Below are 16,382 nucleotides of genomic sequence, written 5' to 3' on the forward strand. Positions count from 1 at the left end.
GGGGGGGGGTCAGAAAATTTTCATACAGCTGGAGGCTCCAATCGAAACAGGAGACTCGAAATAATAAGGTTGAGAAATGCTGTTATAGATTATGCCTAACCAAAAACGGTCACAGCCACATCATCCAAACAGACCGGGTAAAACTGGGCTTAGCTGCTAGTATATATATATGTTTGAATGTATATCAACATACATATATATAAATATGAGATGCTTATGCTACAGTATATTTATTTCTTCAGGCACTACTTGGGAACCAGATTCAATGAAATGGAAGGTAAGTTAAATAATTTTCTTTGTGTATATCACTTGTCTATTTCCTTGAAAGCAAGATAGATGCTACAAAGAAACACCTAGATTATTTTGCCAACATCATAGTACATAACTGCACATTTATATGTGTGAATGTATATACTATGATGTTGGCAAAACAATCTGAGTATTTCTTTATGTGTGTGTGGAGGGGGAGCGTATACATGGCTCTCAACACATTTGGTAGGAGCTATGTATATTTTTACTAACATTCTGACTCACCTCCATATATGTATAGCATGTGTCAATCTTATCAGAAACTTTTAATCATATGGAGCTCAGTCAAGCTGTTTTTGGTGAATAATGTACAATTCTGATTTAAGACTAGAAGGACTAAGAGACAGAAACCAATATGGAAAAGGATGTTGTGGAAGCTCAAGGGTCCTTCATGTGGCCAGAGATTTAGAGATGTTCCAATTGAAGCATTTAATGTCAAGGGGGAGGAAGAGATACAGATGTATGACATGGAGGACAAGAAGTTCTTACAGGGTAACCCGCTGAGACCACATCTGTGGCTGGAGTAAGTTTCTGCCTGACCAAGGGTGACATGGTGGTGGAACAGTGAGTTGATAGGGCCATAAAAGAAAAAGAGTGGAAAAGTAGAGATACCAAAGAATCATATCATGTACCTAAAAGGGAAGCTAGGCAACAGGTTTATCTAGTAAGAGCAGAAGCAGAAAGAAAGAGGTTTTCCAATGTTTTACAGCATGAGGATCAGACAAGAGATATTCCAGATTGCTAGAGAGCATACCAGAGAGAATCTAGATGTTGTGGGTAAGAAGTGTGTGCAAGTGGATAATGGTATGCTTGCCCTTAATGACTCAGATAAGAAAGAGGCATGGAAATACTACCATGAAAGGTTATTAAATGTGGAGAATTCATGGGACAAAGAGAGTCTTCCCTATCTGAACCCAAGAGAGGGACCAGCTAGTCTAGTTGACAACAGTATGATAGATAAAGCAATCAAGGATATAAAAACAGGAAAAGTTCCTGATCCATCAGGAATTACTGCTGAGATGCTTAAAATATCAGGTGGAGTAGGATACAATCTAGTCACCTGTATAGTTAATTAGGCTATTCAGGAAGCAGTGTCCCCTGACTTGGCTCCCATGCTGGTGGCATGTAAAAAAGCACCATCCGAACATGGTCAATGCCAGTGCTGCCTGACTGCTGCCAGTGGCACGTAAAAAGCACCCACTACACTCTTGGAGTTGTTGGCATTAAGAAGGACATCCAGCTGCAGAAACCGTGCTAGATCAGACTGGAGCCTGGTGCAGCCTATTGGCTTGCTAGTCCTCAGTCAAACTGTCCAACCCATGCTAATATGGAAAATGGATGTTAAACGATGATGATGTGTCTTCCCCAAATGCTTGGTGTAGCAGCTGTTACAAGGGTAAAGAAGATGCCTTAGATAGAAGTAATTACAGAGGTATCAACTTACTGGACCAGGGCATGAAAGTTATGGAGAGAGTTAGAGTTCAATTAATTAGAAACAGAATTAGAGTAGTTGAGATGGAGTTTGGTTTTGTGTCAGGCTGAAGTATTATGATTGCTATCTTAGACAACTGCAGGAGAAGTATTTAGCTAAGAGTAAGCTATTATACTTGACAATTGCTGACCAGGAGAAAGTCTTTCACAGAGTCCCTTGCTTTGTGATATGAAGTTCTCTGAGGAAGCTAGGGACTGATGAATGACTTGTGAAAGCTGTGCAAGCTATAAACAGGGGTGCTGTCAGTAAGGTGAGAGTTACAGTGATGAATTTTGTGTGCAGGCGGGCATTCCACAGGGATCAGATCTCAGTCCCCTCCCATTCATCATCATCCTCCAGGCTATAGCAGAGGAATTTATGACAGACAGCCCTTGGCACTTACTATATGCTGATGATCTTACTCTCATAGTGGAATCTGTAACAGAATTAGGAAAGAAATTGCAGGTGTGGAAGCAAAACCTGGAATCAAAGTGTCTTAAAGTTAACTTAGTAAAGACCAAGGTTCTAGCAAGCAAGAAAACAGACAGGACACTTGCCCTTCAGGTAAATACCCCTGTTAAAAATGTAGGAAAGGTGGAGGTAGAAATTCATACAGTGTACTGAGTGTAAGCTATGGACATACAAGAGATGCAGTAGAAGGTTAGCAGAGAAGTATTGATATTTGTGGAAGATGCACAGATGCCACAAAGTCTAAGGTCACATGAAAAGTTTATATTCTTAAATGCCCTGGAGGCTCCCTAGAAGTAGTATATAGTTTCTGTTACCTAGGCGACTTAAATAGCAGTGGAGAAGAGTATATTCTGAAAGTGTAGTCACTAGAATAAGAATAGGATGGAGAAAGTTTAGACAGCTATTACCTCTGTTGGCAACAAAACTTCTCTCTCTCTGAATGAAAGGTAGATTGTAAGATGCTTATGTATGTACGGCAATGTTCCATGGTAGTGAGACATGGGCTCTAAATGCAGAGGACATGCAAAGACTAGGGAAGAATGAAACTAGTGTGTTTTGCAGTGTGTGCAATTTTAGTGTGCATGTACAATAAAGTGCAAACATATCGAGAGAAAAGATAGGCATAAGAGGAATCAGATGTAGCATACAAGAAAGAACACTGTACAGGTTTAGCTATATGATGTGTATGGATCAATTTTGTATAAAGAAGTGCCAATCTTTTAAAGTGGATGGAACTCATAGAAAAGGGAGACCCAGAAAGATGTGGGAGGAAGTTTTGAAGGTTGATCTGAAGAAGTTGAAACTCATGGAGAAGATGACAAAGGACTGAGATGGTTGGCATTTTGCTGTGCTTGAGAAGAACTATCCATTACAGCAAAAACGATATCCTAAAACCATTTGGTTATGATTGTATGTACATATGAGGCCCTACCCTCACTCTTGTCCCATCTCTCTCTGACACATCAAACATTCCCCACCAACTTTATCTCTTCCCTAGGTATGGTATTATGTAGCTGCTGTACGCACCTGAGAACAGAATCAGCATATCATCCCTGCCCACACTATTTCAATCAATAACCCCTTTCTGTGCCTTTAGCCACTGCTATTATTCTCAACGACTTCCTATATTTACCATTATTTTCCTCTTATGTATCCTTATATCTCCCTCTCCACTGCTCTTACACCTGACATACTTTCTGTTCTATTTTCCTTCCTAAGCTATTCCTATATCTCCCACTGTACCCTCTACATACTTATATTTCCCATCATCTGCACCTCACCCTTGTTCATTAATCTCTATCTTCACCCATTTACTCTCACCTCACTTTCTTATGGAAGCATCCACATTCTCTCATCCCCAATGTCTGTTCTGCTCACCTTCTTGCATCTTGAAAGTTTGCTCTAGCACCACAACGCTGCTTTCCTCTAACCTCCTTCAACCATGTATCTCCTCAATAGCAAGACACCTATGCTTGTTTCTCTATCATTCTTTAGCCTTTCAACACCTGGCTTAAAGCCACCCACCTCCACCTTTCCCTCCCAAATACTTCCTCTTAGTAGTGGGAGCTTTTCCCCTTTTTCCCTATTCTTCTTCTGCCTTGCAAGTTACATGTGTGTGTGTGTGTGTGTGTGTGTGTGTGTGTGTGTGTGTGTGTGTGTGTGTTTGTGTTTGACTGTGTTTATGTTTGACTTGTGTTTGTGTTTGACTAAGTACTGGGTTAATTAGTTCAACTAAAAATTCTCCAAGGTGGTGCTCCTGCATGGGCACAGTCAAATGTCTGAAACATGATAAAGATAAAATATATATATTATTAAACTAGAATGAACTAACAAATACTTTATAGAAGCACTCTTGCAGAATTCTTCTTGTGTTTGTTTTTTTTTTTCCTCTGTAGTTTAATTTATACAAAAATAAAGACCAACAAGCACAGAAACTTATTTCAGAACTGGTTCAAATTCGAAACAAAACTGACTTACTAATAGAATTAACCAATTGTTTGGTGGCTGGTAAGTAAAATTTTGTTCTTTGCATGTCCTAAAATTCAATGATATTTAAAGTACCCTTCTGATGTACGATTCATTCATTCATTCATTCATATGTATGTATGTATGTATGTATGTATGTAGTGTGTGTGTGTGCATGCATGCACATTCATGTGTGTGTATGAATATGCATATATGTATTTGTGTGTGTGTGTAACAAGTAGCTTATGTTAATGAAGTAACAGTCTATTCTTTAATGCATCTTTGAACTCCATTCAAATGATTGTCTCATGTCAGTATTCACTGAAAGTAATCAAATTTCTTTGATTATTTCCAGTTGCCATTGTTTTAAATGGTAAAAATCAAGTGTCAATACAAATCTTACACAAATCTTATTACTTTAGAACAAAAGAGGAAAGTTCAAATCTTGCTATGGTCAACATTTTTTTCATGTGGGAGTGATAAAGTACCAGTGAAGTACTGGTATCAATTCTTCCTTTTCTGTCTGGCACTTAGTATTGGCCCCACTGCCTTCTACAGAATAGCAGATATTTGATGGAGGAGCAAATAACATCTCACCTAGCATCCAACAAAAACCGTTCAATGAAATCAGAGATGGTAGGTATAGATGGTGTTATAAGGAACAGAACAGTGTCAAAACTAAAAAACACACATTTTCACATAATGCAATACTCCAGTATATAATACAAATATACATAACAAAATGACAGCAATTCTGAGGGTTTGTAATAACCATAGACACTACTCTTGTTGCCTTTTCCTATTATTCATATCGTTGCCTTTTTCTGTGCATGTATATAAAACACTTGGTAACTAATAGCAACAAAAATTTTGAAAGGTATTTCTACAAAAAATGAGGCTATGATTGTGAAAACTTGCTTCTATCAATATTAATTACAACTAAGGCAGCAAGCTGGTAGAATCATTAGCATGCTAGGCAGAATGCTTAAGGATGCAATCTGTCTGTCTTTACATTCTGAGTTCAAATTCCACCGAGGCCAACTTTGCCTTTCATCCTTTTAGGGTCAATAAAATAAGTACCAGCTGAGCACTGGGTTGATGTAATCAGCTTTCCTCCTTCCACAAAATTACTGGCCTTGTGTCAAAATTTGAAACCAATATTAATTGTAAACTAATCAAAATGATAAAAGGCAGAAACATAGATTACTGTCACCACTTGACTGCATTAGTAATTAATCAAAAGTGACAATCATAATCCATTATTGGATAATGTATGAGAACTACTGAAAACATTATCATCATGTAAGCTTGATAGTCAATATATTTCCAAGCTCTTCTTACACAGGATGTTGTATTCAGCACTGTAATGCTAATGAAATTATTAATTGCTTTAGTGAAAGGCTTCTTAGGATACTTACCTATGGTATATGGTTGCAGCTAAATGGAACAAGCTTTGGAGAATCAACATTCTTGACCACTGAAAAAGAAGATATTCACAATTCAACTTTTAAAAAGCTACCAGTTGTTCTTATACCTGTGAACACTAACACAGTGTTGCTAAAGCTGTTGAGGGTTAAATGTGTTGAAACGAGCTCAGCTTGGTGCATTGACAAAATGCCAGTTTTCTTAGTTGGTATCAATTTGGTTGTCTGCTACTTTTTGTAAGAAAGATTACCAATAGAGTATAGCATAAATTAAAGGAATAATCATTTCATAATCCAAAAAAAGAAAGGTTGTTGCATTTATTTTCTTCTAACATTTCCCAGTTAATTCCTTTGTCGTTATTAGTCAAAGAACTTGTATGTAATAGGAACTATTTTTAATCTTGAGAACTTCCAGTGCTATCTAACATTGCAATAAAATAATGTAAATATCTCCAAAGAGACATTTTATATGGATTTATATTTTTGAAAAATAATTATTAGCTTCTCAATATGAGATACATTATACTTAATATTTAATATGTTCCTACATTTTTTAAACCAGAAGCAAATTTCATTAATTTTATGTAATGATTTGTTTTAGTCATTCACAAATAAATACTAATTACATAATTACTACTAAGTACAAATTTCTAATGAAATATAATTTTCAAACTCCAAATCTAAATAACCTTTTCGTTGTTGCTCATTAAACATTTATTGGATTTAGTTTGAAAACTTAGGATGAGAAAAAAAATCTTCTCGTCAAGTAAATTGATGTATCATTGTAGAATCTCCAGATATTCAAGTTTTTTTTCTATTAGCCAGAGAAGGATGGTCAGTGCTTCTGACATTTGCAAGTTTTCTCAAACACTAACATCTGCATGTGCAGAAGAAACAGAAGTCAGCTTCTTAAGCAGGCAACAAAGTGAATTCTGTAAATTTCCCACATAAATAGGGTCTTTTTAAACTTAGTGGGATGTTTGGGTCTACAACACAAAAGCGCCCAAGGACCATTTCTAAGGGTTTACACATAGCTCTGGTTTAATGACTAAGTGGATATGTCATAAATACTCCTCTAGACAGTATCAGATATATGACCAATACAGTATTATTTTCTTAACTGCTTGAAAAATGAAATAATACAGAATTAGAAATATACAGATGAAATCTCTACTGTTACAACAATAACAACAATAGATGTTTTTCTCTTTAATAGTAAATGGTGCTGATGGAGCTAATCTCTATATACCTGATTGCAACAATGAACAGGTAAGGATTATACACACAAATATGACAGTTGCATGCATGCATTCACACACACACGCACATGCACACACACACACACGCACACACACACACACACACACACACACACCAATTTGATGGAAAACTGTTGAATAGATCAAGACAGATCAATGCGAAGCACACCATTTATGATGGCTAGACATTATGACACAAATCGACAGATAAAACAATCCAGTCAATTTGCAAAGAATACATTGACGAAGGAAATCCAAGACTATTCAATGTAGCATTAAACTTTAGGCATGACATAATACAATAATAAGCAGATGAATGTATTTTATGGTATATCTACAAATGTTTCATTAACAGATTTTGTTGTGATGAAACACCATAAAAGTAGGCATGTACAGATGTACAAAATTCAAAAGATTACACAATATATTACATGTAATCTTCAGGTTATATCATAACTGAAATGGGTAAATAATGATTTGCTGCTAAGTTGAAGTAAATACAGCAAATAAAATCAAAATAAGAATCTATCTCTGTTATAGCAAGAGTACGACACCCTCAGATGAGAATAGATGGGACCACTATATATAAATAGTAGCAGTCTGACGTAGTTGGCAGTTCATAGTTTGGTCTTCGAAGTCCAAGTACAGTTCAAGTTAGTGTATTGGAAATATTGATTGTTGGTTCATAAAAGATTATTGGTTTGTTACGTGTTTGTTAGTGCTACTGTTTCTATTTTGTATTGTTATAATACTGTTACTGTGTATTCTTTATCTAACATTGACAATATCAATCGTACTACGATATTGGAAGCATAAGGATATAACATCTGGTGATGAGGATTTTTCGAAGCTCAATTAGGTTATTTGACAATTGGTGCATCATACAAATTGTTAAATTATGAAGAGCCTATTAGCTGCAGTAATACATCTTCAAGAGAAGCAACAGGAACAATTACAGAAGTTACAGAAGCAAATATTACAACAACAACAGTTAATTGAGTTACAGTCAAAGAAGTCCAAAAATTCGGTAAGTTCATTTACACCAGACAGCATGGTGAACTTGATTTCTGAATTCAATTATAATCCGGAGGAGGTTAATACATTTCCTGCATACTATAGAAGGTATGAAGAAATTTTTAACAAAGATTGCAAGTCATGGTTGGATGAGGAGAAAGTGAGGCTATTACTATGCAAGGTAGCTCCGGCCATGTATTAACGCTACTGTAACTTTTTATTGCCCAAAAAGTTGAGTGAGATGTGTTGCCAAGAAACTATTGAATTACTATCAAAGATTTTTTTGTGACAAAAGTTTGTAATTTAACACTCAAATGGAGTGTTAGAACTTAACAAAAAAAAATGACGATATTACATACACTGGAGTAGTCAACTGTATGTGTGAAAACTTCAAACTTCAGAAACTCACTCAGGACATGTTTAAATCCCTTATCTTTGTACAAGGCCTTACGGCAACCGAAGATAGAGAAATTCAGGCAAGAATTCTCTCAAAGATGGAGCAAGTGAACCAAGACTTAACCCTACAGATCATTGCAGAAGAATGTCAAACAATGAAGCACAATGGGAAAAATATTCAAGAGAAAGATTCTGCATAAATACAGATGTGTTGACCCAGAAAGTACAACCAAAAAAGAGTGCCAGGCCTCAATCCATGTTACAGCTGTGGAGACTTACACTAAAGAGAAAAGGGTGTCCATTTAAAAACTGAAAATGCTATAGTTGTCAGAAACTTGGTCACAAGAGTCCACACTGCAGGACAAGATTATGAGTGTTGAACACAAAAAGGTCGAAGGTGTTTTCAGCAGAAAGTGAATACGACACAAAAACAAGAAAATTCATAAACGTAAAAATAAATGGTGTAAATATCAAACTTCAGTTGGATACAGGTAGTGATATTTCAATCATAAATTGCATGTGGTATGACAGGCAATAAATTACATTTCATGGGAAAAATGTGTACAGACATCCCATTTCAAGGAGAAACATGCAGAGAAATAATATCCATTGTGGAGAATACAATCAATCTGTTTAGCACAGACTGGTTGGAGTTACTTGATGTATGGCACCTCCCCATAAGTTTCTACTGCAAAAACATAAATGGTTGTCCCGTTAAAAATAAATCATCTAAGGAATTGAAGAGAAAATTGATAAAGATGTTTCCTCAAGTACTATCGGAGGACTTAGGTCCATGTAAAAAGACTGAAGCCTACTTTCAAGTAAGTGAAAATGCTGTTCCTGTATTTAAATCTAACAGAAAAGTACTGTTCGCGGGAACTGAAATCGTAAATGAAAAGACTGGAAAAGAGTGGAATTATGAAAAAGGTGAATTACTCTAAGTGGGTGGCACCCACGGTGTGCATTAAAAAGAAAAATAATACGATTAGGTTATGTGTCAATTTCTCTACAGGATTGAACAACTGCTTAAAGACATGCCACCATCCACTCCTGACTCTAGAGGACATTTTTGCAAAATTAAATGGAAAAATTTTCTCCAAATTCGATCTGTCTGACACTTATTTACAGATTAAAGTAAATAACAGCAACATTCGTCCTAAACCAGGGCTGTGATGTTATGTTGGCAAACAATCTTTACTCCAAAGTACTGTTGCTGAATATCTCTCGTTGTGAGATTTACAAATAGTAATTTTTCTAATTTATTGATCAGTGACTAGTTGTCACTTTGAAAACTATATATTTCAAATGGGAATTTGGCAGCGCCACCTTTACCCGAACAGTTTTTCCTCTGTTACACCTCAATCTTTTCATTTGCTACCCAACGTTACGTGAGTTCGTTTCTGTCTGTGTTTTTGTTGTTTGTGATACTGTACATTTATTTGAACTGTTGTCTTTTGACAAACAGTAATTTTTGCCCTACGGGGCAGAAAATATCTGAACATTGTTTTTTGTGAACTGTTAACCTTTACGGGTTATTTTTGAAATTTTTGTAATTTGTGACAAGTTCTAATTATGGATTTCGACCTCACATCAAACAAAGATTTTCCCGAGATGGGAGGAAGTAAAAACAACAACGAAAATACAAAGGACACCCAAGACAAGCAAAGTTTTCCAGCTGCCGTGGGTAGAAATGTCATTGAACTGGAAGTAGCCATGGACAAGCTCTTCCAGTTCAGAAGTTTAATTGAAAAAACAAAAAACAGTGATGAAACAAAATTGGTACCACCCCTTGAAACTGTTCAGGCGATTTGGGAAAAAACTGTAGTCTACAAGGTCTACAGCATTAAGGATAAACAAATTATGGAAGTCAAAAATGAAGTTGTTGAGTGGTGCATGCAACCAATTTGGAACAAGGAGTAAGAAGTGCTACAATAGAAGCACATTTCAAGTCGGCTAGCGTAGCGAAAGAAATTTTGACTCAAACACTAAAAAACGAGGAGGTTATGCTGCTGCCCACATACCTGGGCTGCAGAACAGCGAAAGTGACGGTTGAGGAAATACTTGTAGGCTATGAAGTCATTGGTTCCTTTTTCCTCATGCTTAGGATTGATAATTTCCCTTCTACGTCAAATATAACCGCTGCTGCTACCCACATGACTAAGGGGAGTGTTGAGGAAGCAGGCAGACAAAAACTGCCATGCTCCCTCTCGCAACCGTGAGTAGAAAATTTTTTTTTTCTTTTTCGTTGATGATTAAGTTAGGTTGTATAAATGTGTGTGGAATGGGGTTGAGATGGAAACAAGCTTGTTTCCTGAACGACCTCAGGACACATAGAACAGATGTGGCTATTGTAACCGAGTCCAAGATGAGTGGACCTCAAGCATTCTTGCCTCTTCTGAATGGTTACAAGAAATTTATTTCTTCTAGCCGGGGAAGAGGTGCAGGCATGGCAGTCCTTATCAAGAAGAGCTTGAACTTACAGGTAAGTACTGTCTTTCTGGACCCGGAAGGTAGGCTGGTTGTCCTGGATGTGACTCACGTGAGTAAGCAGTCCTTCAGATTGGTAGCTGTCTATGATCCTAAGGAGTGTAGGTAGTCTGGTTTTTATCGAGACCTGGAGCACTTTCTAGTGACATCTAAAATGGTAGTTCTGGTAGGGGACTTCAAACACTATCCTCGATGCGCGGGTCAATAGTGTGGGTTCGACTGATAGGAGGGGAAATCCAGGCCTCAAGAGTCTGCTAGAGAGCTATAGTCTAGTAGACTGTTACCGACTGGATGAGCCAAGCATTCCACAGTGGACATGGAGTAACAACGACAGCTCACGCAGATCATACCTAGACAGGGTATTTGTTAGGGAAAAAGATAAGAATACTGTTAGCTGTCCACAATTCTGTATTGTGCCTTACACTGATCACAAACTTGTGACATGTGAGGTACATATAGATAAATGTCATAGACAGGGACCTGGGTACTGGAAGCTGAACAAGTCTGTTTTGACTTGTGAAGCCTTCCGTACCTGGGTTAAGGTGTTAGTACAGAGGGCATTATGTGGCACCATCATTAATAATAGATGGTGGCATGCCCTCAAAAGAGCCATCCATTTGGAGTCCATTAGATTTAGCAAGCAGCTAAGTTTAGATAAGACTAGAATAGAGGGCGATTTAGTTAAGAACTTAGACGAGGCAATGGAATCTGGCTCTGCATCTAGAGTGCAAGTGGCGAGAACGGTCTTGTACCGTCACCTCAACCCCAAGTACGAAGGTTGCAGTGTTAGAGCTAAACTACATGCAGGGAGATGAGAAGGTATTAACTGGATTCCCAGTTCTGTGAGCTGGGGAGTAGTGACGCTGGCCCAGAAAGACCCAAGCAAGGGGGATAGTATTAGTAATTACAAGCCCATAACTCTACTTAATGTAGAGTTAAAGATTTTGGCCAAGGTGTTAGTGAAAAGGTTGACGGCTGTCACGGAGAAACTTGTAGGGAAGGCACAGACATGTACAATCCCAAGCAGTTGGAGCCAGGATAATCTTCAACTTCTCCGCTACACCTTAGACAGGGCTGGGAAATTAGTTGGCAAAGGTGGGGCATTGGTCCATTAAGACCAAAGTAAAGCGTTCGATAGGGTAGACCATCGGTACCTCGAGACAGTCGTTTTCGATCAAGCGTTCAGTTCATTAAGGGTGTCCCTTGTCTCCGTTTCTGTACATGTTGGCTCTTGAGCCATTGCTGCGGAAGTTGGAGAAGTTAGGTGGCAACCCTAATGAAATTGGATGCAGTAAGTCTGTTTCTGCTTATGCGGATGATGTCACCTTCATCGTGTCCAACGAAGCACAGCTACCACATGTGGAAGATGCTCTCAGAGGATATGAAACGGTGGCAGGGGCAAAAGTTAACAAGGACAAGTCCATCGGCTTGTGCCTCAGCACCTGGAGGAACAAGTCGATATCGTCCAGTGTTGTGGGACACTGGACAGATGGTCCGGTTAAGTTACTTGGAGTTTGGTTTGGCCCAGACTCTCAGACGAGAGAAGAATTGGAGTGAGGCAGTGGACAAGGTAGAGGCCATAGTATGGAAGTGGTCCGGAAGGCTTCTGTCCTTGAAGGGGAAGGCGGGGGTGGTACATGTGTTTATGGCATCTGTAATCACCTACTGCCTGTCCGTCGTGCCTTGCCCTGATTCATGGCTAAACAAGTTGGAATGACGCCTTTTTTGCTTTTTGTGGAAGGGAGGAAAGCCACTTGTGAGGCGCTCTGTTTGCTGCCAGGGACCGTTAAAGGGTGGGCTGGGAATGCCTTGGCCAATGATGCGCAGACATGCGTTGAGGCTGAGACATCTCTGGTGCCACCTGGAGGGTGATAAGGTGTAGAGTCCGCTGGCAGGGGAGTTCTTCCCGCGACTGGCCTCTATGGAGAGATTTAAACCCAGTTTCTTTAAAGGATGTAATCTGGCAGAAGGAGTGCCGACGGGCAAGGCCAGCAGCAGGAATACCATCTCGGTGTTCTATAGAGGGCTGGTAGAGGCAAAAAATGATGACGTCCTAGGAGGGGCTCTGGGGTTCGATGAGAACCAGCTTACCAACCTGTTCAAAAAAACTTTCAGGCTGGGGTACTTGGATAACTTCCAAAAATCTCTGACCTGGCAGTGCTACAGGAATGCTTTACCTGTTTGCAATAAGTTATCCAGACACGGAATGTCAGTGCCATCGACATGTCCAAAATGTGGGCTTGACGATGAAACCATCCAGCACGCTTTTGTACACTGTTGGGAGCTGTCTAGCTTGATAAGTTACGCTGAACACGTGTTGTCGCATCTGGGATGAGTACAGCTGTCGGCTGGATCTATGATTAAGATGATACTGCCAACTGGACTCTCAAAGGAAGGTGAGGCTTGTTTTTACTGTATGGTTGCTGTACTGAAAGAATGTATTTGGAGGACAAGAATGGAAGGTTTCGTGACAGGGTCCTTCGTCTCTGGCCCCGGTTTGCTAGCGTACTTCAGATACCATCTGAAGAGCAAGATGGGGTTGGAAAGGAAGAACCTGCCACTGAGTGAATATGAGAAATGATGGAAGGATGTGATGAGAAAGGTGGGTGTCAGTAACCCAGCTTAATCATCGATGAAAGGAAAGTTAGTTGCTGGGCCTTATAGGCTGCCGGGTTCTGTTTTTTTAAAACTTTTATTCTTTTTCTTTCTTTGTTTTTTTTTTAAAGAAAAAGTTCTCTTTAAAGGCAAAAGTAATAATATTAATTAAATTATATCACAATTAAATTTTTAAATGCTATATTCGAACTCATTTAACATTTTTGTATTTGTTTGTCCTGTAATGTCCTTTCTTTGTTTTGATCATTATGATTGTAATAAAGAATTTACCTCTAGCTGAACAATTATTCTGTGCTGATAAAGGGAAATAACCCAGAAATCGCGATACACAGATATTGTTTTGAGCTGAATGGGGGTGCTAGATTCCCTTGTTCGAAAATATAAGGACACAGATCATGTCATATCGCCAGCTAGAGACAATGTCTCCTGGGGCTAAATTACAGCAACATTTGTCCAAATCCAGGACTGCCATGTTATGTGGGCAAACAATCTTTACTCCTACAACATTGGCGTATGATATTACTAAATTACAATTTCAAAATGCAGTATATTCCATCGAACAAATTGATCATGTGGACTGTCTATTGAGACTAATTCCCCAAAATTCAGAACCTCTAGAAGATACTGCAATAGCTGCACTGCAGGCAGAAAATGAAATAAAAAGTATTACGACTAATGTTATCCAAGAACTGCCAGTGACTGCACGGGATATAAGAATGAAATCTGTAGGCAATGAGTATATTACAAAAATGAAAGAAGCTTTAGAAAATAACCAGAATATAAATACAAATTCAATTAGTTTCTCAATATGCAATGATATTCTGAGTTGTAGTACCGACTACATTACAAAAATGTGTATTGCAGCAATTCCACAGTGGATACCTGGGAATGTTGAGGATGAAAGCTCTGATGAGGAGCTATGTCTGTTGGCTGACTCTGGACTGGGATATTGAAAATTTGGTGAGAACTTGTTGAGGTTGTGTGCTCGCAGCCAAAGCCTCGCTGGTAAAATATCAATCATGGCCGGAGACTGATAACCCATGGTTTCATATCAACTATGCTGAACCAGTGAATAGCACTTACTATCTAATTGTGGTAGACAGCTGTACAAAGTGGCCAGAGGTAGACAGATGCAATAAACCAACTGCTAAGACAACTATAAAGCTCCTGTATGAATTGTTTGTGCAATAGGTGTTCCAGACACATTAGTTTCTGATATTGGAATGCAATTCTCTGGGTATTAATTCAAGAACTTCTGTAAAATGCATGCAATAGATCATATTTTCACTCCACCCTACCATCCGAGGAATGAATTAAGTAATGATGAAGCACAACTAAAATTCTTAAGGGTGCCACCCACAGAGTTGATGTTGACAAGAAGAATAAAATCAATTTTTGATAAGTTATTGCCAGAGAAAAAAGATGTAAAGGAAATACAAAAACAGCAACGAAATATTTCGAAGTAGGTGATAAAGTTCATTTTAGAACCTGCAGAAATGGTAAAGAAAGCTGAGATGATGGCCTTGTAACTATAAAAATAGGAAGTATGATGTATTTAATTAAAGGACTACACTGGGAACATAAGAGACACATAAATCAGCTAAAGAAGAGACATAGCGAAGAATGGAGAGAAATTCCTATGCAAATATTTTTTGATGTATTTGATGTCCCAGCACCGAAAGTAATGGAGTCCCATACAACCAACATGAGAAAATGGAAGCAGATTGAACACCTTGAGATAAAGCCCAAGTGAAAAAGATACTAAAATGTCGATGTCTTGCAAACAACTTGCACATGCAAGTGCTACCAGTCAAGAACTCCACATACCGGAAGCCAGCAAGTATATGGGGTCATCAGGAGAGAATGCGCGCCGTTTCGGGGCCTACTTCTCGACGGCATCAAGGCGCACTGGCCCCCCTCATTGATATGAGGCCCCGCTTGCTAGATCAACTGGTTATTAAAAAAAAGCCCAATATGTCTCTAGCCATCGCTCATCGTTTCTTTTTAACCAAATCCAGTGGCTAGCCTTCTCCACTGTAGTTTGGATATCACTCATGGTGGTATTTACCTTACGATGAGTTAGGCCTAACGATAACAGCAGTCGTCTCACATTGTGTCCTACAAACCCTCTACATCCAACTTCGATTGGAAAATGCTCTGCTTTCCAGCCTGCATCTTCACATTTCATCTGTCCTTGTTGACTACATCTGATCAAATAAAGCTCTCTTCTCTCTGCTTCTCTTGTTTTGATGCTGTTGCTAACAACAGATCTGCGTTTGCTCCGCAACATACTGCAGTCACTTCCCAATAGCCAGGCCAGCGGATCCGTTTCAAGAAGAAGACCAAGAAACTTCCTGTGAGAGATGAAAAGTGGAACGGCTACTTGGAAGTGACTGCAGTATGGCGTTTCATATAAAGTTTATGAATATTGCAATCGTCTGCGAAAGAAGCTCTTTGTTCTACTCCGACAACTGTGGCAAGAAGAGACTCTAGTAGGAGATTAGCGTAAGGCAGAAGGTATATACCTGCTCTAGGAGGTCAATGCAAAGACTTTAAACCAGTTTAGGCCGATATCCTTATTGAATGTGGAAGGCAAGATCTTTATGGGAATTCTTTCGAGGAGAACAGTGACATATTTACAGAATAACGGGTATGTTGATGAGTCTGTTCAAAAAGCCGGAATCCCTGGGATCCCTGGATGCGTTGAACACTGTTTTTCGATTTGGAAAGCGATCCAGGATGCCAAACAGAACAAGAGAAGTCTGAACGTGGTATGGCTTGACCTAGCTAATGCATATGGCTCAGTGCCACACGAATTACTGATAAGAGCCATGGACCACTTCCACATTCCAGACAAAGTGATCAAAATAATGAGAATGTAATATGACAGTTTCGAAATGAGGTTTACAGCTGGAGATTTTACAACAGATTGGCACTGATTGGAGATTGGCATTGCTGCTGGCCGTACAA

General features: G+C 38.8%; 1 protein-coding gene across 2 annotated transcripts in view; it reads left to right on the top strand.

Annotated features, from left to right (window-relative positions):
* Positions 1 to 16,382, top strand: part of LOC106869668 (probable 3',5'-cyclic phosphodiesterase pde-5) — a 332,523-nt gene that overhangs the window by 95,200 nt on the left and 220,941 nt on the right. For both annotated transcript variants that reach the window (XM_052969509.1, XM_052969510.1), the window contains exons 4-6: positions 243 to 277; positions 4,147 to 4,258; positions 6,857 to 6,909. In XM_052969509.1, coding sequence (XP_052825469.1) covers positions 243 to 277; positions 4,147 to 4,258; positions 6,857 to 6,909 — 200 coding nt within the window. The remainder of the gene's footprint in view (positions 1 to 242; positions 278 to 4,146; positions 4,259 to 6,856; positions 6,910 to 16,382) is intronic.

The sequence above is a fragment of the Octopus bimaculoides genome, chromosome 7 (assembly GCF_001194135.2).
Source record: "Octopus bimaculoides isolate UCB-OBI-ISO-001 chromosome 7, ASM119413v2, whole genome shotgun sequence".
Taxonomy (NCBI): domain Eukaryota; kingdom Metazoa; phylum Mollusca; class Cephalopoda; order Octopoda; family Octopodidae; genus Octopus; species Octopus bimaculoides.